We start from the raw sequence: 23455 nt of genomic DNA on the forward strand, positions 1-23455 counted from the left end.
TTGTTTGAATGAAATGCTTGCTTGCTTCAATATTTTAACAATTATACTCGAGTTTGTATATGTATATGTGGTTGTGGACATATGAAGGTGAAAAGGATAAATGAATCTCGCATTTGGAACATCGAACTCACATATTGCTTTCATCAAGTGTTTAAGAAAAATAGTTATGAGTATAATGAATCACATGTTAGAATTTTAGTTTTGTATCCTTTTCATTGATATGATACTCTCCATATATACTGCATCATTCACAAACAATATTAAAGATACAAATATTCAAATTCCTATAATTTCTATACAATTAGAGACATCCTAACATATATTCAACAACTAACATAAATTTTAATAATAACAAAATGACAACAATAAGTATTCCTTATTGATCCCCCCCCCCCCTCTGGTCAAATTGATGCAGCTTGTCAAGAAGCATCAATTCGCTGATGAGAAATTGATATTGAGGTTGATATACAACCTTAGTGAAGATATATGCAAGTTGAAGTTGTGATTTGACATGAGGAAGATATATAACATGATTGTCCAATGCTTCCCGAATCAAATGACACCCCATCTCAATATGCTTTGTGCGTTATGAAAAACCATATTAGTAGCAATTTAAATAACACTAGTATTGTCAACAAAGAGCGGTGTGGATGTATGTTGAGGAAAACCAAGCTCGGCCCAAAGTCCACAAAGCCAGGTAATTTTAGAACAGGCTGTAGACATTGCTCGATTATCGAATTCTATTGAAGACTTAGAGACACAAGACTGCTTTTTACTCTTCCAAGAAATCAATGCAGGACCAAGAAATATGCACCAACCAGTAACTGATCTTCATGTGTCCGGACAACTAGCCCAATCTATATCACTATAACCAATTAAATTAAGAGGTTGCCGAGTATTAAAACATAGGCCACATGTAGATTTTCCTTTGAAGTAGTGTATAATGCGATGTACCGCAGCTAGGTGAAGATGGCGGAGAGTGTGCATATATTGACCTACTTGCTGGACTGCAAAGGAAATGTTGGGACGAGTAATTGTGAGATAATTAAGGCTACTACCAGTTTCCAGTATAATAAAGTATTAGACAATTGTTCACCTTCATCACAACGATATTTAATATTAACCTCAAGAAGAGTATCCAGTGGATTGGCGGAAAATAGGGAGAATAAAGCCTAAGAACCCAAGAAGGAAGACAGTTGATGAGGAAGACAATTATGGACAAATCTTCCACCCAAAATCGGGGAGGGATATAGGCAGCAAGAAGTAAGGAACGAGTAATATCAAGTAAATGTCGATTTTTGCGTTATGCGATGCCATTTTTTAGGCGTATAAGGACATCAACGTTGAGACAGAATAGCTTTTTGTTGCAAAAATTCATGAAAAGCATGAGAAATATATTCCCCATTGCAGTCTGTGCATAAGATCTTAATAATGGTTTGAAATTGGTTTTCAACATAAGTCAAAATTTTCTTAAACATTGCATACACTTCAACTTTAGAACAAGAAAATAAACCCAAGTAAAATGGCTAAAGTCATCAATACGTGTCACAAAGTATTTATATTTGGCATGAGTAAATTTCTGAGACACGCCCCAAACATCACTATGAATAATTTCGAAATATTTTTCAGCACGATGAGTGATCCGCTGTCGTGCACGGGTCAAAACGAGTAATTAGAAAGCAGTAGTTTAGCGGAAGCGACAACTCGAGTATTGTATCACAAGGATTCTTTATTTATTATTAACCTAGTGAAATCGATTGGGGGGGGTTATGGTTTAGGGATCGATTAAGAAAACCAAGTAAATAAGTGATTAAAAATAAGCGACTATAAAATAAGTCAATCTACTATTTTTGGTTTCCGGCTAATCACTGGTTTTTACCTACCAATTCCCTAAGCGACCTCGATCTCTATTCGATTCAATATCGATTGACAAGAGAAATAGATATATAACAGATTGGTAGTCCTATATTCTGAATTAAACAAATGGATTAATACAATCGTGAATTAAGCAAACATGATTACAAATGCGATTTATCGACAAAGCAACGTAAATGACGATTAACAATTAGGAATGAAATCATACAAATTTAATCAAAACCATTCCATAAAATACATATTAAGCAAATGAATTTTCATAGAATAGAATTGAAAGATAAGCGAAATTAAATTGATAAAATAAAAACCTCAAAGCGTTGGAAACTTGGTTACAGTAGATCAATTATGGAAGATTAGTTCCTCTTCATAATCATACAGGGGAAACAGTTTATCGTGAATAATATATGTGTATAGTACCACGACTGACCCCTTTTAACAAAATAAGGATTGCACTTATAACTCAAACTGGGTCGAAAAACATAAATCCAACCCAAAAATGCTCTAAAATAAATTATTTCCTAAAGTACGAAACTTCAACAAATTATGTGAGACTCCTGCACTCTAAATCAGCTTTTGGCTTCAACGTGTAAGTTGTATCTCTTTGTCTTAGATTTCCAACACATATCAAAATGCATAAAACGGTATCCCGTAGCTCCAATTATGATCCGAACAGTGAACAATATCAAATAACCCCTAAAACTGAAAACAACAAACAAAAATAGATTAAAGACAAACATGAACTTAAATCTAAAAATATAATAAAATAGTAAAATAAGAAAAACAAACTAGGGAAATGCCTAAGTACAATTATAGAAGAACGTGCATCAAAATGCACTGATCAAATTCCCCCACACTTGAACTTTTGAACTCTGAGCATAATTACAATTTCAAAATAAAAGGAGAAAAATAGAGCATGCACTTCCAAAAGTTTTCAAGATACAAGGTACAAGCAGAATTCTAAGTCTAAGCTTCAAGAATATGGTGTTAGTGAGCAAATTTTTGTCACATTCAAAGTAGATAGAAAAATAAATTACCGAAGAGTACAAAAAAAACAGTAAGATCCTCACAGGATAAAATTCACTCAACTCTCAAGTGTTTAGGTTAACTGTTTACACTCAAAGCACAACATGAAAGTTAGTACTACCATAAGCTTGAAAAGACTCTAACATCCACAATTAAAATACATGCACACAAAGATCAAAAGGACTTTTATTTGGTTGTAACATGGTCAAGGTAAGGGTGAGATAAACCCTAAGGGGGTACTAGGCTAAAATTCAAATAGACAAAAGAGACTTGAAAGACATTGCGGGAGTTGAATTTATAAAATGTTTCATTCACTTCAACAACAACTCTATAGCAATTTTTTTCTCTTTTCTTTCTCTTTTTTTTTCTTTTTCAGAAGGAGTATGTATTGACATGTATACATCCTTCTATTTTTTTTTCATTCAACTTTTTTCTTTTCTATTTTTCTTTTCTTTTTCTGCCAACTTCCGAAATATTACAAACATAATTATTCAACCTTACACAACTCCAAACAAGACTCTTTCAACCCTTTGAATATGATGATAATATTGTTTTTAACTTCTCGATTTGTAATGAGTTTTAAACAAAAAAAGACAATAGGCTCAAGGGGGTTTCAAACAAGGGATGATATTATTTCATGGTTGGCTTTTTGGCTAACTGGCTAAAAAACAAAAAAAAAATGCCTTTATCATATCAGTATGCACAAGTAAACAACAACATCAACAAGAGTCAATTCAAGTTCTAGATAATAACATACATGACTAAATCACACAAGAAAGAAATAGATGGATTTTATATGTTATCCATATAAGGCTCAAAGCTCACAAGGGTTAATGATCTACTACTAAAGGTGTAAAATTTAGAGTTTAGTCCTACTTATCATACTAAAAAAGCACAACAAATTTTTCACATCACATCACAAGACTTTAGTCAAGAGAACTAAGAAAAATACTGGTAATTGTTGTAAGACCCCAATTTTGACCCTAAGATCCCTCATGTTATTTCATCATATGCATCAGCATTGGGATCACTCCTTGGCATTCTCCTTACCCCTCTTTCATTGGGTTTGTTTTGGGAGAGATTACTAAGCACCATGTGATTGTATCATACTTGTATTTTAGCATTTCACATTCCAAAAATCCCAAAAATATATCTTTGTATTTGCCTAACTCTTTTACAGGTAGGGCATGATCATCAAAATTCATCAAGTTCATACCTATGGTTTGAGACCCTCATGGCTAAAAGCACAACCAAGGATTGATACACAATGTCTCTAAGCATCATATATGAGTCCCAATGATCTCTACATGTTATATTGATCAAGCATTCTTCAAGATTTTGGAATTGATTTGCCTTGGAAACCCTAGTTTGATTGGGTATCTTAAGTAACTTCTCCAACAAGCTATCTCAACAATTGATCAAATTTCTCAAGGGACGCTTCAAAATTCATCATCTTATGCATATATGACCTACCATGGGCCTAAAAAGTCAAGATATTTGAAGGTTAGTAAGTTGGTTGATGGTGGTTGGCTAGATGAATTCATCTGATCAAAACTGGGTCTCCCTAGACCCTATCTCCTACAATTTGCACCATATGAAAATGATTCCAAGTGCAAAGTTACTATAATTGACATTACAAACAACTTTCATGATGAGACCTAGAGCTAGTTTTGCTTGGAAAATCATTTTCTATGTTGAAACATTATAGGTCATTTTGTCTAAACCCTAATTTGAAAGTCAACTTCCCAAGGCCATAAATTGCTCAATTTTTATGAGATGAAATATTTCCAAGTTGCACAATCAAATTAAAGATGTCTACTTAAACTTTTATATCTGTAGTAAGAGCTAATTCAACTTGTATGAGCATGTGATATGAGGTTACATTATAGGTAATTTTTTACCTATACCATTGAATAAGTGATTTTTCCAAACTTCAAAAATGTATAACTCTATCATTATAAATCCAAATGACATGAAATTGGTGACCATTTTGAAGGTCTTTGAAATATATACAACTTTGATGAATACGCCTTTCTCATTTGAAGCTCACATAAAAAGTTAAGCAAGGTGGAATATTGAGATATATGGCTTGACACTTAGAAAGAATTTCAACATGTTGAAATTTCCAAACTTCCACCTTCAAATTCACTATGATCCAAGTTCCAAATGAAAAAGTGTCAAACATCAAAGTTGTTCCCCTTGATCTAAGCTTTCCAAAGAACCCAAGTTCATGCATTTTGGATAAAGTTTGCTAGGGCTGCGCATGGCTTTAACAGGTCTACATGATTGGAAGAAATCAAATGCCAAAAATCACATTTCACATTGTCTTGACATCCAAGCCTCATTTGAACTTCAGAATGATTGTACATGGATCAAATTGGATTGCTTCATGGGCCTGTACACGCCCATGCAAGCTTGTGCATCACAATGTCCAAATTTAGCAATTTTTGAAGTGTGCAAATATCAGTCCCAATTGCTATAAATACAGGCCCTTGGAGCTCAATTCAAACACACCTTACGCACTAGCTTTTCCCTCCAATTTAAACCCTCACCATTCAAAGGAAAACCTGAGAATTTTCAACTTGAAAATTGAGTTTGAATCTTACTGTTTGGAGATTCAAAAAGTCCAGGATCCAAAGCTTTGTACCATTGCCAAACAGCTTCCCAAGTGTGATCAAATCAAGATTGAAGCAAGCAAGATCCATTTCTATACAGCATTGAAGGTAAATTTCAGAAAGCTTCTTCTCTTCGATTCTCACTCAATTCTCATCAATTCTCTTGGATCTTTCGTGCTCTACGCCATTTTTCTTTCAAATCATGTCCTCTTTTTTTATTTTGGTGATGGTTGAGGGTGGACCAGTCCGGTGAGGTCCACCGAAGAAGAAGACCGGGGCTCTGGCTCCGGCGGTGTATTTGCACGTCTCCAGACCATAGTATCCATTTGAAATGTTTTAATCTTAGGCGTTGGTTTTGATTACCACGCGTGTGGCGCGCTGACTAGGTTCCACCATGGAACGCGCCTGCTGATCCACTTGATCTGCCACCTCAATTAATGAGGGAGATCAAGTGGCTCACATTTTTTTGATTTTTTGATTTTTGTTTTAATTCATTTGATTTTCATTAATTCATATTTATTTTAATATTGATCCAAAAAATATGAGAGTTTCACCAAATAAATTCAAATAAATTCCTCTTTCATATTCTGAATTAAAATTATTTTTTAGATCATTATTAATATTTTTCATGATTTAATTTATTTTGTGATTATTTTTAATTGTTTAAAAATACTTTTAAGTCTTAAAAAATTCTGAATTTTTTTCTCCAAGGTCCTTTGACCTTGTTTGACCTATGATAAATCTCATGGCCATTTCTTTGGGGTTTTGATGAGGTTTTAGGAATTTGACAAACCATATTTAATTTAAATGCATTATTTTAGTATTTTTTAAATTGAATAAATGCCAAATAATTATGTTGACCTCTTGTGATGGTTTGTGTATGTTTGACTTGTGTTGTTGGGCCTTGGTCAAGGTTGATTTGACTTTGCTAGATTAATATCATTGTATTTAGGGGATTGATGGAATGTACATTCCATCTCCCAAAATGGATGAATGATATTAATTTGGTAAAAGTCCTTCTTTGACCAATTTTAGTTATGATCCATTCCCCTCCCTCTTCATCTAATTCCCCTTCTTTATGCATCCATTTCATTTGGCTTATGATATCTCTAAATCTTAAGGCTAGTTGATTGCAAAATTGACATAAGTATGGATGAGATTATGCCACCTCTTTTGCATATTCTTTTTGTGTGTGGTATGTGAAGGAGAATTGCCATCCAAGGCGCAGCGGAATTTAAAAATTTCTCCATTTAGTGATCCTTACGAATGGGCATGATCAGTGATAGAATCGTTACCTCTTGTGGCGATTCAAACCTTTGGTGCAGATCTCTTGTAATGATCAACACCTTGGATACAAATCCACTGAGCGATCAAGAACGTTGAACGATGACAACGTCTCTACTCAATCCACACGAACGGGTTCCTTCAATCTCAGTGCTAGCTGGTACGAATGAAGGCTTTGAGTGAGAGAGATAGAGAGGGAAACGAAATTCCAAGTCTTCACTTGAGTTTTAGTCTGAGTTACAATGCTTCTACCCAAGGGTTCTATTTATAGAACCACTTGTGTGGGCTTCAAGCTAAAAAGCCCACTTAAGTGTATTTTGTCCCATATCTCATAATATGCCAAAATCACTTAAGTATTTGGCACCTTACCATATTTCGTATTCTACTTAAGTACACCGTACCTTACGATGTTCCTCAGTTACTCTATCTCTCATCAATCCGTCCTTTGTGTGTGACCCTGTAGGTTTTCGAGACGTTGGCAATTATATTAAATCACGCATTTAACATAATAAACAGTGAGCGGTATCTAGCAACACGTCACTGCTACCCAAGTCACGAAAATGTCATGTGATCTGACAAGTCCTTCTGTGATAATAATTATGTGTATAATTACCCCTTTGCCCTTATGTCTATATTGAACACAAGGTATAGACTGTGTCATCCTTGTCCGGTTCAATATTGGGCCCATAGACATTTATCCTGTTACGCAGGATGGGCAAATTCCATCTAGGTCACTCATGTCCCTCAGCATGCTTCGTGGAGTACCCATCAACTGTCTTTATGGTGATCCAGTTACGGACAACATTGGATCAGCAACAAAGCACTCGACTCTACATCTAGGGTCCATAGTGGTTTCAGGTCGAAGAGTGGTATACACCATTATCACCATGAGAATAACTTATGACACTTTGCATAACTTTCTATATAGTATTCTCATAGCGGGTCAATCCGGTATAAATATTACTCTTAATATTCATACCTATGTTTAAGACTTGATAACTCTTTATCCATGATCCATGAGATGCGATCATCAGTCTACAAACATAATAGTCTTAATGCTTTAATGTTATCCCACTTCATAATAAAGCTCGACTACGGATACTTTAAGAATAGTGTCCTTATGTTTAATGTGATCTCATGATTAAGTCATACTTTATACATTAAACGGACTAGCTATTCTAGGGACTTTATTAAACAACCATAATAAAGAAAAAGCCTTAAATAATTCGATACAAGTACCAAAAGTATTGGCCTCTAGGGCTTACACCAACAGTATGTTTCATGAGCATAGTCCATCATACTATGTCTCTAACATGCATTAACACCAAAATTCTATTGTCCGACCTCAAATAGTTGTGACTTCTACATAAGTCCAATTACGATTGCTTAATATAGAGCTAAAGTTTTGACACAAAAAGGCATAACATTCTAGTTAGTGAGATTGTAAGCCTCCCCTCTTTCCTGGTATTGTGTGGAAACTTGGCCTTTTTTCCTTCCTTTGGAAGATATCTTGGCTCAAGGATCCATGCTTGTGATAAGTGGGTTGAGTGTTCTTGAAAGAATGACTTAAAACAAAAAGCAAAACAATACTAACTTCTAACTTATTAACAACTATCATTTAATTTTAAGTCTTTTATTTTAATGCACTTTAATTTTTAAGCTCTATTCATTTGCCATTATTCATACCATTCTAATTATTTATATTAATGATTTTTCCCTTTGTCCATTTGGACCATATTGTGTGATATATCTTGCTTTTGTATATTTTGTTTGTTTGTGTGGTGTTGGACCATTAATGTACATAATAATAACAAAAACCCTAAAAAACTTTTGTGTGGACTGTTGGCTTGATCTTGGACAATTGGACTTAGAATCTATGCAACCCCCCTATGCTAAAGGACTTGGCCAATGCCAACTTTCATGTAAACAAGTGCTTGTAATTTGGAACTTCATATGATACATCTTTGAATATCCCTTTGAATTCATCTGCAACATGATCATTGTGAAGCTGTTATTTTGAACCTGTGACTTGTGGAATTCATCTGCTACATGGGCAAATTTGAAGGAGATCATGGAATGGCTAAGGCTTGGATGGGGCTATCTTTATTTGATGTCTTGCTCTTCAATATAATATTGTATGCATTTGTTTGTGGCTTGATTCTAATATCCAAGGGAATTTGGGATTTCTATAAGACATTCTTGTCAATTGGATTGTTACCCATTTGTCAGACCTTTTCAACTCTTAACTTTTAATTTTGTGCGTAGGATTAGTCTCTTCACCTCCTCCCCATTTATTTAATTCAAAATCTCTCCCTCCTTTAAAAAAATTCTTCTTTGCTTGAACTAGTTTTGTTCTAAATTTTGACCACTTTGCAAACTAGAAACTTTGGCTTTATGCCATTGCTTTTTTCAAACTTCTTTTCTTAATCAAACTTGTAAATAGACTTAATTATACTTGACCTAAACTTTCAAAAAGCCAAAAAGAACTAACTCATTCAAACAATTTTTTAGGCCTTTGTGCCTTTCAAATTTAATTTTTGTTAAAAACAATGCATCCACTTTGAAATTTGTATCACGGACTACGGGTTTTGATCTCTCATTTTTATGTTGGTACATAGGCACAAGTCCGAAGTATTGTCAAACAAAAAAATATAATTAATGAATTCTTTTATCATCCCCTCATTCTATTTGTTTGTAAGCATCACTTTTATACAAAATACATATGCACACAAGAAAGGGCTCCCTAGGAGTACCTAGGACACTTTGGATGCTAACACCTTCCCTTTGTGTAACCAACCCCCTTACCTTTAATCTCTGAGGTTTTATTAGTTTTGATTTGAAAACTTCTTACTTTTGGGTTTTGTTCGTACTTTTTCCTTTTCCCTTGGAAACAATAAAAACGCGGTGGTGACTCTTGTTATTTGATGTCTTGTTTATCCATTGCTTGACGATCATGAATTTACCACTACAATTGTAACTCAAAAACCAAAGGAAAAAGTATGAATTTTATTTATTTATTTATTTAAGAAAAATAGAGAAAAACTGAAAACAAAATAAAGAAAATAAAACAAATAAATGGTTCTCTCTCCCACACTTAAAACATGCATTATCCTTAATGAAAGGACACAATTATTAAATAAGAGTGAGATAAGAGGAAAATGTGCTCCCTGGTCAAGTTGCAGAGTAGGTGGGCTTTTCCAAGCAAAGCTCTTCTAAGGGTGCATCTTCAGGCACCGAACTTTCATGGAATATCTTCAGGTGTTGCCCGTTGACCTTAAAGGTTTTGTCAGTGCCTGCACTTTTTATTTCTACTGCACCACGAGGGAAAACATTAGTAACAACAAAAGGGCCAATCCACTTGGATCTAAGTTTCTCAGCCATAAGCTTAAGGCGGGAGTTAAATAGTAAAACCTATTGGCCCACATGTAGTTCCTTCCTAGAAATAATCTTATCATGGAAGTGCTTAGTTTTCTATTTATAAATCCTAGAGCTCTCATAAGCCTCTAGCCTAAGCTCTTCAAGTTGTTATAATTGGAGTTTTCTTTTAATACCTACTTGATGCATCTCCAAATTATAACTTTTTACCTCCCAATAAGCACGTGTTCTATTTCTACAGGAAGGTGACATGCCTTACCAAAAACAAGTCGATAGGGAGACATCCCTATTGGTGTCTTGAAAGTTGTTCTTTAAGCCCAAAATGAGTCTTCTAGACGGAGGCTCTAGTCCTTCTTGTTTGGTTGCACCATTTTCTATAAAACCTGTTTGATCTCCCTATTTGTGATCTCAGCTTGCCCATTAGTTTGTGGGTGATATGCGGTAGAGACTATGTGCACAACTCCATACTTCTGGAGCAAAGCTTCCATGGTGCGATTACAGAAATGAATGTCTTGGTCACTTATAATAGCTTGGGGAATTCTAAACCTGCAAAAAATATTGGACCTGAAAAAATCTGTAACAACTCTAGAATCATTAGTCCTAGAGGAGATAACTTTCAACCACATTGAAACATAATAAACAGCAAGCAAAATGTAGAGAAAATCAAATGATATAGGAAAGGGACCCATGAAATTGATTCCCCACACATCAAATACCTCAAAAAAAGAGCATAGATTGATGAGGCATTTCACTCTTACGAGTGATGGTTGTGTCTGCTATTTGGAACTCTTTATAAGTTAGGTAGGACTCATATGCATCTTTAAAAACAGTGGACTAATAGAAACCTGAGTCTAAGACTTTTCTTGCATTCCTTTAAGGACCAAAGTTCCCCCTACTTGAGAAGCATGAGAAAGATGCAAAATAGATTCAATCTCATAGTCGAGGACACATCTCCTAATTACCTTATCACTACCAAACTTCCAAAGATATGGATCATCCCAAACATAATATTTGGCATCACTCTTGAGTTTGTGAATTTGTATCCTAAATACACCTGTAAGAAAAACACCAGCAACAAGATAATTTACAATATCAGCAAACCAAGGAGTAACCCCATGCAAAAGTAAAAGTTGATCATCAGGAAAGTCATCCTGAATGGGAAAAGGATCTCCATCCCTCTTTATCATGCTCAAATGATCACCCACCAAGTTCTCAACTCCACTTTTATCTTTAATCTCCACATTAAACTCTTGAAGCAACAACATCCACCAAATCAATCTAGGTTTTGCTAATGGCTTTTTCAAAAAGTATTTTAAAGATGCATGGTGAGTAAAAACAACAACCTTGGAACCTAGCAAATATGATATGAATTTATCAAGAGGAAAAACAATAGCTGGAAGTTCCTTTTCAATGTTGGTGTAATTAGATTGTGTAGAATCTAAAGTCCTAGAAGCATAATAAATAACATGGGCAGCCTTGTCAACTCTTTGTGCAAGGACCACCCCAATAACATAGTTAGAAGAATCACATATAATCTCGAAATGGAGGGTCCAGTCAGGGGGATGGATGATGGGAGCAGAGGTCAATGCTTTCTTCAAGAAGTCAAATGCTTTTTTGCAATTGTCATCGAAGTTGAAAGTGACGTCATTCTTCAACAAGTTTGACAGTGGAAGAGCTATCTTAATGAAATCCTTTATGAAGCGCATGTAAAAACCTGCATAACCAAGGAAATAAAAAATCTCGCGAATGCAAGATGGGTAAGGCAGTGTAGAAAAAACATCAACCTTAGTAGGGTCTACTGAAATTCCTTTTTTAGAAATTATTTGACCTAAGACAATTCCATGTTCGACCATAAAATGGCATTTTTCATAATTTAGAATAAGGTCGGTTTCGATACATCTCTCTAAAACCAAATTTAAATTGTTCAAACATGCATCAAATGAAGAACCATAAACAGTGAAATAATCCATAAACACTTCCATGCAATTTTTAATAAAATCGGCAAAAATGATAACCATGCATCGCTGAAACGTGCCAAGAGCATTGCAAAGACCAAAAGGCATCCTCCTGTAAGAAAATGTACCGAATGGGCACGTAAAAGTGGTCTTTTCTTGATCTTCTGGTGCAATATGAATCTGAAAGTAACCTAAAAAACCATCAAGAAATAGTCTGATTTACCAGCTAATCGTTCAAGCATTTGGTCAATGAACGACAAAGGGAAATGATCCTTTCTAGTAGCCTGGTTCAGTGTCTTGTAATCAATATAAACTCTCCAGCTATTCTGAACTCTAGTGGGAACAAGTTCATTTTTTTCCTTTTTGACCACTGTGAGTCTAGATTTCTTAGGTACAACCTACATTGGGCTTACCCATTTACTGTCAAAGATAGGATAAATGATACCTGCTTGCAAGAGTTTGGTTACCTCTTTCTTCACAACATCGGGAATCAAAGTACTAAGCCTCCTTTGGGGGTGCCTCACTGTTTTAGAACCATCCTCAAGTAAAATCTTGTGCATACACATTGAGGTACTAATGCTTGGGATGTCAGCCAATGTCCACCCAATCGCCTTTTTATGCTTCCTCAAAACCTGCAAAAGCTTATTTTCTTGATCGAAATCAAGGTTAGAAGAAATTATAACCTGGAGTTTTTCATTACTCTCTAAATAAGCATATTTCAGATTTTCATGGAGTTGTTTCAACTCTAGGGAAGGTAGTTTCTCAATGGACGGGGTCTTTGGGGAAACTGAGATGTCGAGAGCTTCAACTGCATAAATAGCTTCATCGACAACTTCACCTGTAGGAAAAATGTTACCCTGCAAGGTAGCATAAATCTCAGCACATACAACACAAAGGTTAGTATCAGTACAATCATCACATGAGTAAACATCATCAAAACCAGATAGAGATGGAAAATCAAGTAAAAACAAATTAGAACAAGTGTCATCAACCAACTCAGAGATCAATTCAATATGAAAAATGAAATGCTCCTTCAAGGGATGTTTCATGGCATCAAAAATGTTAAATTTCGCGACAATGTCACCAAATTCCATGGACATGGTTCCATCATCAACATCAAATTTTGTTTTCACCGTTTTTATGAACGGTCTACCCAAAATGATTGGCGATCTTATTGAATTTGTTTCTCCATACATGTCCAGAATGTAAAAATCTACAGTAAAAATCAAGTCATTAACTTGAACAAGCACATCTTCCACTACTCCAATAGGGAGAGCATTGCTTCTGTTTTCCAGTTGAATGATTAAACTTGTATGATGCAAAGGATCAAGATCAAGGTTATTATAAATAGAAGTGGGCATAACATTAATGCCCTCTCCCAAATCAAGCATGAAATTTTCGAATTTACTATCCCCACTGGTACAGGGAATAATCAAAGTTCTTGGATCCTTTCACTTTTAGGGTATGGCTTGATTGAGGGCTGAAACAATAGCTTTTTCAGGTGAAAGTTTAGGCTGGATAAGGGCTGAAATGTTTTGTCCCAAATTGACTCTTACCCTTCAACCTCCTCTTGCTTGTCACAAGTCTTTCAGAAATTTTGCATGATTTGGAACCTGCTTAATCACATCAAGAAGTGGAATGTTTACCGCCACTTTTCTGAACACATCTAAAATCTCTCTCTCTCTCTTTGTCTCCGTCATCAATCCTTTTATTTTTCAATATTCTATATGGGAAAGGAACTTATGGTACATACTCCTTCTCTTTTTCTTTTTCAATTTCTACCATAATAGAGGGTTCAATTTCTATCGCAACAGAAGAAGGTTTATGTGTTACCTCAATAATTTTTTTTATTTTTTTCTGGGGCTGGTTCTATAACCTTTCAGGATCTCAAGGAAATTGCACTCACATTAGAATTAGGGCCTTTGGGATTCATAACTGTTTAGGCGGGAAGTTGGTTTGATCCTTGGGCTTGTTGCATGGCATTCATCAAAGTGACAAGCTGTCCAATCTGTGTCTGCAAAGTCTGAATACTGGAATATGTTCATTGTTGAAATTGAAGATTGTTCACATCCATTTGCTTGACAAGATCCTCTAATGAAGGTCCGGAAGGTGTAGAGGTGGAAACTTGGGGAGTGGTATGTGGTTGTGGAAGGGGTATGACTAACTATTGTTAGGTGGGTTGTTGGTTTCCATATGGAAGATTTGGATGGTTCCTCCAATTAGGATGGTATTTCTTGGTGGACATGTCAGAAATGTTGTACCGTTTCTGATTGTTGCTTTGGTTGAAAAAGTTAACTGCATATGCTTGAGGAAACCCAATGACCGACTCATCTGGAAGAATAGGGCATGTGTCAGTTGGATGTTCAATAGAAGTACAAATACCATACAACTTTGTTGTTTGAGATTTACTCACTGCCATTTGTTTCACTAAAGAAGTAAGGTCTTCAATTCTGGTTTCTAGAGCCTTGTTGGAAGAGGAAAACTGAATCTATACACACCTTTTGTTTGGACCATAAAATTATTTCTGGTTATGAACTGTTGGGATTTGAGTGACATGTTCTCAATCAAGGCTTTAGCAGCAGCTGGAGTTTTATCAACAAGTGCTCAACCACTAGCAACATCAATAATGTTCCTATCCATTGGTAACAATCCCTCATAGAAATACTGAATAAGCAGTTATTCGGCAATCTAATGCTGAGGGAAACTGGATACTAGTTGTTTCAATCTCTCCCAATACTCAGTCAATGACTCATTTCCCTGTCTAATACCACATATTTCTTTTCTGATTGATGCAGCTCTGGACACAGGAAAGTATCTTCCAAGGAAGACTTTCTTCAAATTATTCCAAGTTGTGACAGAATTCGGCTCAAGATAATATAACCAATCCTTGGCAGCACCCTGTAGTGAAAACGGGAAGGCTCTCAGCTTGATGTGATCTTCGGTGATTGCTTCAGGTCTCAATGGTGTAGAGCAAACAACCTGAAATTCCTTAAGATGGTTATGCGGATCCTCACTTGCAAGACCACTAAACCTTGGCAAAAAAGTGTATTAACCCAGATTTCAACTCAAAAGGAACAATAAAATCCGCATATTCAATATATAAATCATTGTAATTCATATCAGGAGCAGTAAGTTGCCTTAGTGTTCTTTGGTCAGCCATGTTATCAAAAGCAAGTTCAGAATCATAATCAAATAAGCTATGCAAATAGTCAGAATCATAATCGCTAACGGGTGGTGAACTAGTGTTAGCCTGATTTTCTCTATGACGTGCGTGCAAGGATCTCTTACCTCAGGATCAAAATCAAAATATCAGAACAACCAGACCTAGTAGCAAGAACCAATGCAACAACAAATGCGAAAATGCGAACAATGTCCCTATTATGCATCAATAAAACAAAAGAAGAAATATGATCAAAATAAATTTGAAAAATACAAAAACACGAAATTTAATCTAATTAAGCGAAATAAGAATTTTAGAAAATTTTTGAAGTTTTTTCGAGACTAAGAAAACAATAAAAAATTCATAAAAAATAGAAAAAAAATGAATTTGGGAATTTGAGGGTGGTACCCGTAACTCTTTCCAAGAGTACGGGACTAATGATCACACTATTTTTCTGCTCCTAGTACATAAAACAGATTTTAAATCAAACATAATCTTTTAGAAAACCAGGTTTTCAGACCAGGTCGGGCATACGGACGTGAATTGGCCAAAACAGCAAATCGGAGGGGCCAAAATACTACAATCGACACCTATGATTCAACTAACAGTTAAAAACAACAAGAATCCCCGGAAACGGCGCCAATTTGATCCGCTGTCGTGCACGAATCAAAACGAGTAATTAGAAAACTGTAGTTTAGCGGAAGCGACAACTCGAGTATCGTATCACAAGGATTCTTGAATTATTATTAACCTACTGAAATCAATTTAGGATGTTTTATAGTTTAGGGATCGATTAAGAAAATCAAGTAAATAAGTAATTAAAAATAAGCGATTATAAAATAAGTCAATCTACTATTTTCGGTTTCCGTCTAATCACTGGTTTTACCTAGAAATTCTCTAAGCGGCTTCAATCTCTATTTGATTCAATATCGATTGACAAGTGCACTAGATATATGATAGATTGGTATTCCTATATTCCGAATTAAACAAATGGATTAATACAATCGTGAATTAAGCAAACACGATTACAAACGCGATTTAACGACAAAGCGACGTAAACAACGATTAATAGTTAGGAATGAAATCATATGAGTTTAATCAAAACATTCCATAAAATACAGATTAAGCAAATTAATTTTCATATAATATAATTGAAAGAGAAACGAAATTAAATTGATAGAATAAAAACCTCAAAGCGTTGGAAACTCGGTTATAGTATATCAACTCTAGAAGATTAGTTCCTCTTCATAATCGTACAAAGCAAAAAGTTTAGCATGAATAATGTGTGTGTACAGTATCGTGGCTGACCCCTTTTAACAAAGTAAGGATTACACTTATAACTCAAACTCGGTCGAAAAACATAAATTCAGCCTAAAATGGCCCAAAAGATATTATTTGCTAAAGTATGAAACTTCAACGAATTATGTTAGACTTCTGCACTCCGAATCATCTTTTGGATTCAACACGAAAGTTGTAGCTCTTTCTCTTAGCTTTCCAATGCATATCATAACGCGAAAAACGAGATCTCGTAGCTCTAGTTATGATCCGAACAGTGAACAAGTATCAAATAACCGCTAAAACTGAAAATAGCAAACGAAAATAGATTAAAGGCAAACATGAACTTAAATCTAAATACATAATAAAATAGTAAAATAAGCAAAACAAATTAGAGAAATGCCTAAGTACAATTATAGAAGAATATGCATCAAAATGCACTCATCAAAGAGCATGTAGAGGAAACATAATAGTTTATCTTTTGGCAAGTTTAGACACTGAACAATTAAAATATGAGTCAACATTGATATTCTTGTGGTCCAATAAACCTATTTTTATTACGTGAGACAAAACAACAAAGTTTGGATGTCCTAACTTATTATGAAAATCTGCAAACTAATGTGAGACATCAATACAAGCAAAAGAAAAATTAGAGGAATGAAACTGAAGCGGAAATAACCTGCCTACTTTAGGTCCTTTCGCGATCACTTTCCCCGACACTTGATTCTGCCCAAAACAAACATTACTAGAAAAATTAACATTATAATTACTATCCACTAATTGGCCAAGGGAAATTAAATTAGGGGCAAGTCCTGGTGACACAAATACATTGTTAAAGGAAGGGTTGATATCACCAACAAGAGAAATAGGTAGAGTGTTACCATCAGCAATTTGAATGTTTTAGGTGCCCTTATAAGCATGGACATTATGTAAGTGTTCAGGGGATCCTGTCATGTGATTAGAAACCCATGAATCCACAAACCAGGGTGTTGAAGCACTAGTAGACTTACCCCAAATGTCTAAAGCTGATATAGTAGAGAGAACAATCTATTGCACCTTCTATGGAGTCAACGTATCATATGCATTGGCGATGATAGAAGTAGACAAACCGACAACATGGGTAGTATCATGAAAGGCTTGGGTAGGACGTCGAGCAGGTCTCGTTGCTCTTCACGAAATAGTTCCACAGTACAAACTTCTAGATCATGGACTGAATTGCGGTTCATCAAAGCTGCACGAGCCACTTCAAATTATGCGCGAAGTTTCATAAGAAACTGATCGCGTTTGTTGACTTTGTAAATCTTTTGAACACCTGCAATGGATGTTTTAGGAACACCAACATGTAAGACCTCAGAGTGTTCAATCCATAAATTTAGAAAACCAGAGTATTAATCTTGAATGGACAGAGTGCCTCGTCGATAATTTGCAATATCTAGTTCAAGTTGAAAGCGTTTTGCTATATTATTCTGATTGTATATAACCTTCAGGTGATCCCATATGACTTTAGTAGTGGAGAAGGAACACAAACTATTGACCATGTAAGGCTCAATGGAGGCAAGGATTCAAGAAATAATTTGTGCGTCATTTGTTCCCCATGTATCTAACGCAACCTTCTCGGTTGGAGCCTTCGAAACCCCATTGAGATGACCAAACATTCCTTTCCTTTTCACATACTTTTCAAATTGAAATGCCCATGAAGGATAATTTTTTCCAAGTAAATCGAACATAAAAGTTCTCTCTTTCTTTTTCAAAAGTCATGAAACCAAACCGAAAGCAAGAAACAACAACGAAAAAAAAAGAGTGCAAAGAAGGGGATTAAAACAAGTCACCCAAAACAAAACAAGTGTCAAACCCAAAAAAACGACACAACAATATTATCGAAGAGAATATATTATCAACGAAGAAAAAAACAGGTATGATCGATAACCTGCTGATAGCATGTGAAAATTTCTATTTGGTATCTTATTCATTGATATGATACTCTCCATATATAGTACAACATTCATAAACAATATTAAAGATACAAATATTCTAATTCCTATAATTTCTATACAATTAGAGACGACCAAACATATATTCAGCAATTAACATAAATTATATTAATAACAAAATCGGAGCAATAATTATTATTTATTGACATTATATATATATATATATATATATATATATATATATATATATATATATATATATATATATATATATATATATATATATATATATATATATATATATATATTTTAGAAATCTTCCAAATAATGTGAATGTCTTTAATCTTTAATTTAATTTTACAGCAGAAAAATTAAATATGATCAATTTACATCCCTACCATATCACATTATATTTTACTAGTTTCAACTGAGAAGCAAAACGTACATTGCCATGTGTGGATATGGCATATGGGTAAAAGTAAAACAAAAGCGTAAGATCTAAATTGCTCGAAAAAACACTGATCTATAAATATATAATACATTAAAGTTTTCTTTCCCATTGAAACAGATCCACAAGTATAAAGCTTTGTTTTCATTGAAACAGATCTATAAATATATAATAAAATAAAGTTTTCTTTCCCATTGAAAAAGTTTTGCAACTTTATTACCAAAATTCTACACAATGGAATGGAGCTATAGATGCATAGAGGTAGGGGCCATTCCTTCATAAGTGGAAAAGTGGAATGCAACATAGTCAAACAGTGACAGCTTCATACCATTCAAATTCATTCTTAGTCTTTTCATAGATACATACTCTTCAACAACTTCTCAGCCACACTCATTCTTCATTCAATTTCTTCAATCTTCCTTACACCTAAATAACAATTCAACCACTTTTCTTACTAGTTAGCACTAGTATTTGTGTATTATACACCAAATGTCTCTATAGAATTTTAGTAGTAAAAGGAACAAAATCAATGCTACCACAGTATTCTTGTTAGGTGCTGTTTTTGTTGTTCAATCTTATCAATACCTGTTTCTGTTTTCTCTGCTTCTCTGTTCAATTTTAATGCAACCCTTTCTTACTTTCTTTGTCTACCTAAGTAAAAAACCTCTAACCCATTCTTTTCACTTTTGCTCAGATTCGTTTTTCTATAAATTCTGTTCAGAGAATTAATAACCCCGTCTGAGGTTTTTTGGGAACCACATCATCATCGTTACTTGGAGTACTTTTTCCCCTTTAAAAGTTTTATCCCCATTCATTCTTGTTATAAGGCACAAGCACAACAAACACACTAGAAAACGATCACTTTTGTTTTGATTTAAGAAACCAAAAAATGGATGTAAGCTTACTTTTCCCATTCTTTTTGTTAAAGTTGTTGTGTAATGATGGATGGGTAACTTATTGTTGTTTGTTATTGATAGGAATATTGTAAGAGAAGTGGACAAATACCAGCTTTTGGAAACTGGGATTTGGAGAACGAGTTTCCAATAACTCGGTATTTTGAGAATGCGAGACAAGCTGGTTTGATTCGTTACAGTTCTTCATCTGGTGAAACTGATCCATACCTGCGTGGAGATGAACACGACCTCTACGCTGTTGATTTTAAGAAACCAGTTCAAAAGGTAACCTCTTTTTGTTTTATTAATTTTTGTGGTTACATAATAATCATCATTAGTCAAAGATATGATTATGGAGAAATTTGTAACTTTTATAGTAAGAATTATTTAGTCACGAGTGATGAGGAGCCATTGTTATTAATGTGATGTTTGAGAAAGGACATGATTTCTGAATAACACATGTTTTTAGTACATTTTTGTTTGGTTCAGATAAGAACAAGATAAGTAATGTAGAAAGAGTGTGTGATGTTTATTATTATGTGTAGGAGACGAGGAACAGAGAAACTAGAATGAGAAAACAGGGGAAAGTGTACGATGTAACGGAATATCCAAGGAAGGCAATGAACAACAAGAAGAAGACATTACATGTAAACGACGTCGTTCGTAAGGCTCCTTTACCAACGAGACTTCCAAAACCAGTAGATGAAGATCTCTACAAAATTTCTCCTCAACTTGTTCGCACAACCAAGCGGGTTCGTATTTTATTACAGTATTAAATGTTGTGAAAATGTGTTATCCGTGATTTGATTCATTATGTTGACTTGTGAATTATTATTGTTTGTGCAGAAGAAAATGTTGGGTTTCATTTCCAAGTGTCTCGTGCCCACTGCCTGTGTTTCATGACCAATTAATTACGTTGCCGACATACGTCAAACAAGTTTTATATCTTTTTGGCTTTTTTTTTTTTTTTGTATGATGCGGATGAATGAATTATTAATATACTCGTTATTGTTTAATGCTATCTTAACTTTAATTACTACTATTTCATTGCATGACATGAATTTGGTTGGATTATATATTTAAAGGTTTAATACTGTAGCTGAAGTTTATTTTAATCTTTTGAATTTTTAAAGGCCAATTTAATCTTCAAACTTATTAACAAGTGGGTGGCATACATCTTAACCATCTAATTATTACATACAAACGGAGTTTATTTTAGGCATATGGGTCATCACCATCGTCATTTTCTCTAGTTCTCCAATGAATTAGGAAAAAACACTTTTATTCACATTCCTTACAAACTCTACTTGTAATCGTATGCGATAGTTGGATATTGTACTTGCTAACAGTATAATCATGAGAAAAGGAGAATATGCTCATGTGATAATTTATGAAGACACTTTTTTTTATGAAATTTGTGTATATTAAGATTTTTTTCAAGTGAGAAAGTATTTCCTCATCACCTCATAGGTTGGTTTATATATATATATATATATATATATATATATATATATATATATATATATATATATATATATATATATATATATATATATATATATATATATGGAAGTTGCCCTAGATCGGGCCCAATCCAATAATCAATCCTTTCTCTCATATCCCGGAGAATGCATAGGATCTTGGAGAAGCGGTATCCTCCTTCTTTGGAGGAGTGGTTTCCCTCCCGTGACCTAGTGTATCACACATGTAATGCCACATACTACTAATGATGGATTGTATGTAATGCCACATTCTACTAATGATGGATTGTGAAGATGATATGTTCATTCTTTTTATTTCAATTGTCAAGATTGGTCAAAGTACTTTAATGACAATTTATATGTTTATACAATCTTTAGATGCTCAAAAAATTTCATCTCAACTTCTCTGAAGATTTCTCAGTCATTCTTATTGCACGCTCATTCAAAATATGAATCTTCAAAAGGAAAATTTAAAATATATAAGTTGTGTAATCGGTTAGTATATTTAAGCAATCGGTTACATCAAGCAAATATTGAAAAAGCTGATTTTATGTAAACTATGGTGTTTTTAAATCGCCACAATCTGAATCGTCGCAATTTTCATAAAAATGATATTTTAGTTCTATTTCAATTTTTTGAACGTTGGACACAGTGTAATCGATTTGTATCATTGTCTAATTCGTTACACCTATGATTTTTTGGAAAAATATGAACTAGTTTAATAGCTTTTCATTCCAAATGTTCATGAAACCTTTTTCAAACCATTGTTATTGATCATGAACATTTTCCAAGCATTGTCACTCATTCAAGAGTCTTCTTGCAAAGTATTTAAAAGAAGAAAAATTTAGATTTTAAATTATCTCTTCCCATCTTATTTTTCAAACAATTCACCTATTGTTTCCATGTGTTCATAATTTTTTTAAAGAAATCTTTTATGCATAAATTTCAAACATCATATAAAAGTTTCTTAAACATATTGAACGCATATGTCATAACTTTTTTTTTAATTGTATTCAAGTGGAAGAGTATCAAAATTATTACATCTTGGAATTCAAGGCAAGTTGGAAAGATTATTTAAACTTGTATTCATAATTTGTATTGATTACCAAGTGTGTGGTGACATTTATTTGTAAATTGAAAGTGGTGTGTATTCTTGTTTATGTGATAATCATCACAGTGTTAGGTGACTATTGAAGAAAGTTCCTTTGAATTTGTTTGATTCAAAGTCCACTATAGTTGTTAGTGTTTTTGTAAAATCAAGGAAGTGGTGCGCTTCTTTGTTGTTGTTAGAAGATTGTATGATAAGTCTTGGTGCGAGGCTTGTACAAAGATTTAACAATAGTAAAAATTTCTCACATAGTGTGAGAAGACTAAATGTACCCTTAATTGAAAGGGGAACTATTATACATAATTGTGTTCTTTATTTGCCAACATTTGAATTCTACATTTTAGTTCATAAGTTCATAGAAATATTTCCAGAAAAATATGAACATAAGAACATCTCTAAAATACGTGAAAAAATCTCAAAATCTAATTCAACCCTTTTTAGATTGCAACCTGAATCATGACTGGGCGCCTGCCTGATACCATTCATGCACTAAGTTGATCCTACTTGGCAGGATCATTTACATCCCATCACTATATTGATTTTGGCTGGAATAATGGATTGTTCCTCAAGATTTTAGGGCTGGATTTTCTCCTAGCCCCGCAAATTTTACCAAACAGCCTTCTCTAACTTAGGTGTCATATACTACTTGTCGTACCCCAAATTTTGATCATATTTCTTCTAACCTAAGATCTAGGTCACTGACATGTCCAGAGTCCATGTAAGGCATTTGATCAACCCCAATGAACTAAAAAGTCAAAGGGGGACCATTTTGACTTTTTAAGTCTCTGATCCGTCTTGGCCAATTGCTTATTTAAGTCGAGGTTTTAGTTTAGCATAACTAGTTGTTAGTCAGTAATCATTAAAACTTCTAAGACTTAGTTTTTTAATCCACTAGTAGTGTGATTCTTGATTAGTTTAGATTAATTAGATTTTACTAATTGCATTAGGCTTTGGTTAATTAATTCATTCTCAATTAAGGTTAATCAAATTAATTAGGATTGGTTAATTAGATTAATTATTAAGTTTTGTTGT

The 23455-nt window shown here is 34.1% G+C and overlaps 1 protein-coding gene across 2 annotated transcripts; it reads left to right on the forward strand.

The window, feature by feature from the left end:
* The first annotated feature begins 19069 nt into the window (after positions 1–19069).
* On the forward strand, positions 19070–20855 carry LOC127132175 (uncharacterized). 2 transcript variants are annotated; one of them, XM_051061067.1, is made up of 5 exons: positions 19070–19494; positions 19636–19836; positions 19919–20119; positions 20380–20586; positions 20681–20855. In XM_051061067.1, exons 2-5 carry the CDS (start codon positions 19831–19833, stop codon positions 20735–20737), a joined length of 471 nt encoding a protein of 156 aa, XP_050917024.1. In that variant the 5' UTR covers positions 19070–19494; positions 19636–19830; the 3' UTR covers positions 20738–20855. The 2 variants fall into 2 exon arrangements, with proteins under 2 accessions (XP_050917024.1, XP_050917022.1); XM_051061065.1 differs by having other exon boundaries at positions 19070–19836.
* The last annotated feature ends 2600 nt before the right edge of the window (positions 20856–23455 follow it).

Source organism: Lathyrus oleraceus, chromosome 3, assembly GCF_024323335.1.
Source record: "Lathyrus oleraceus cultivar Zhongwan6 chromosome 3, CAAS_Psat_ZW6_1.0, whole genome shotgun sequence".
Classification (NCBI taxonomy): domain Eukaryota; kingdom Viridiplantae; phylum Streptophyta; class Magnoliopsida; order Fabales; family Fabaceae; genus Lathyrus; species Lathyrus oleraceus.

What these genes read in the sequence shown, in the direction of transcription:
- LOC127132175 (XM_051061065.1), top strand. An exon ending in TTAAGAAACCAGTTCAAAAG is followed by an intron (nt 20,120 to 20,379) that starts GTAACCTCTTTT and finishes TATTATGTGTAG; the next exon opens with GAGACGAGGAACAGAGAAAC. An exon ending in TTGTTCGCACAACCAAGCGG is followed by an intron (nt 20,587 to 20,680) that starts GTTCGTATTTTA and finishes TTGTTTGTGCAG; the next exon opens with AAGAAAATGTTGGGTTTCAT.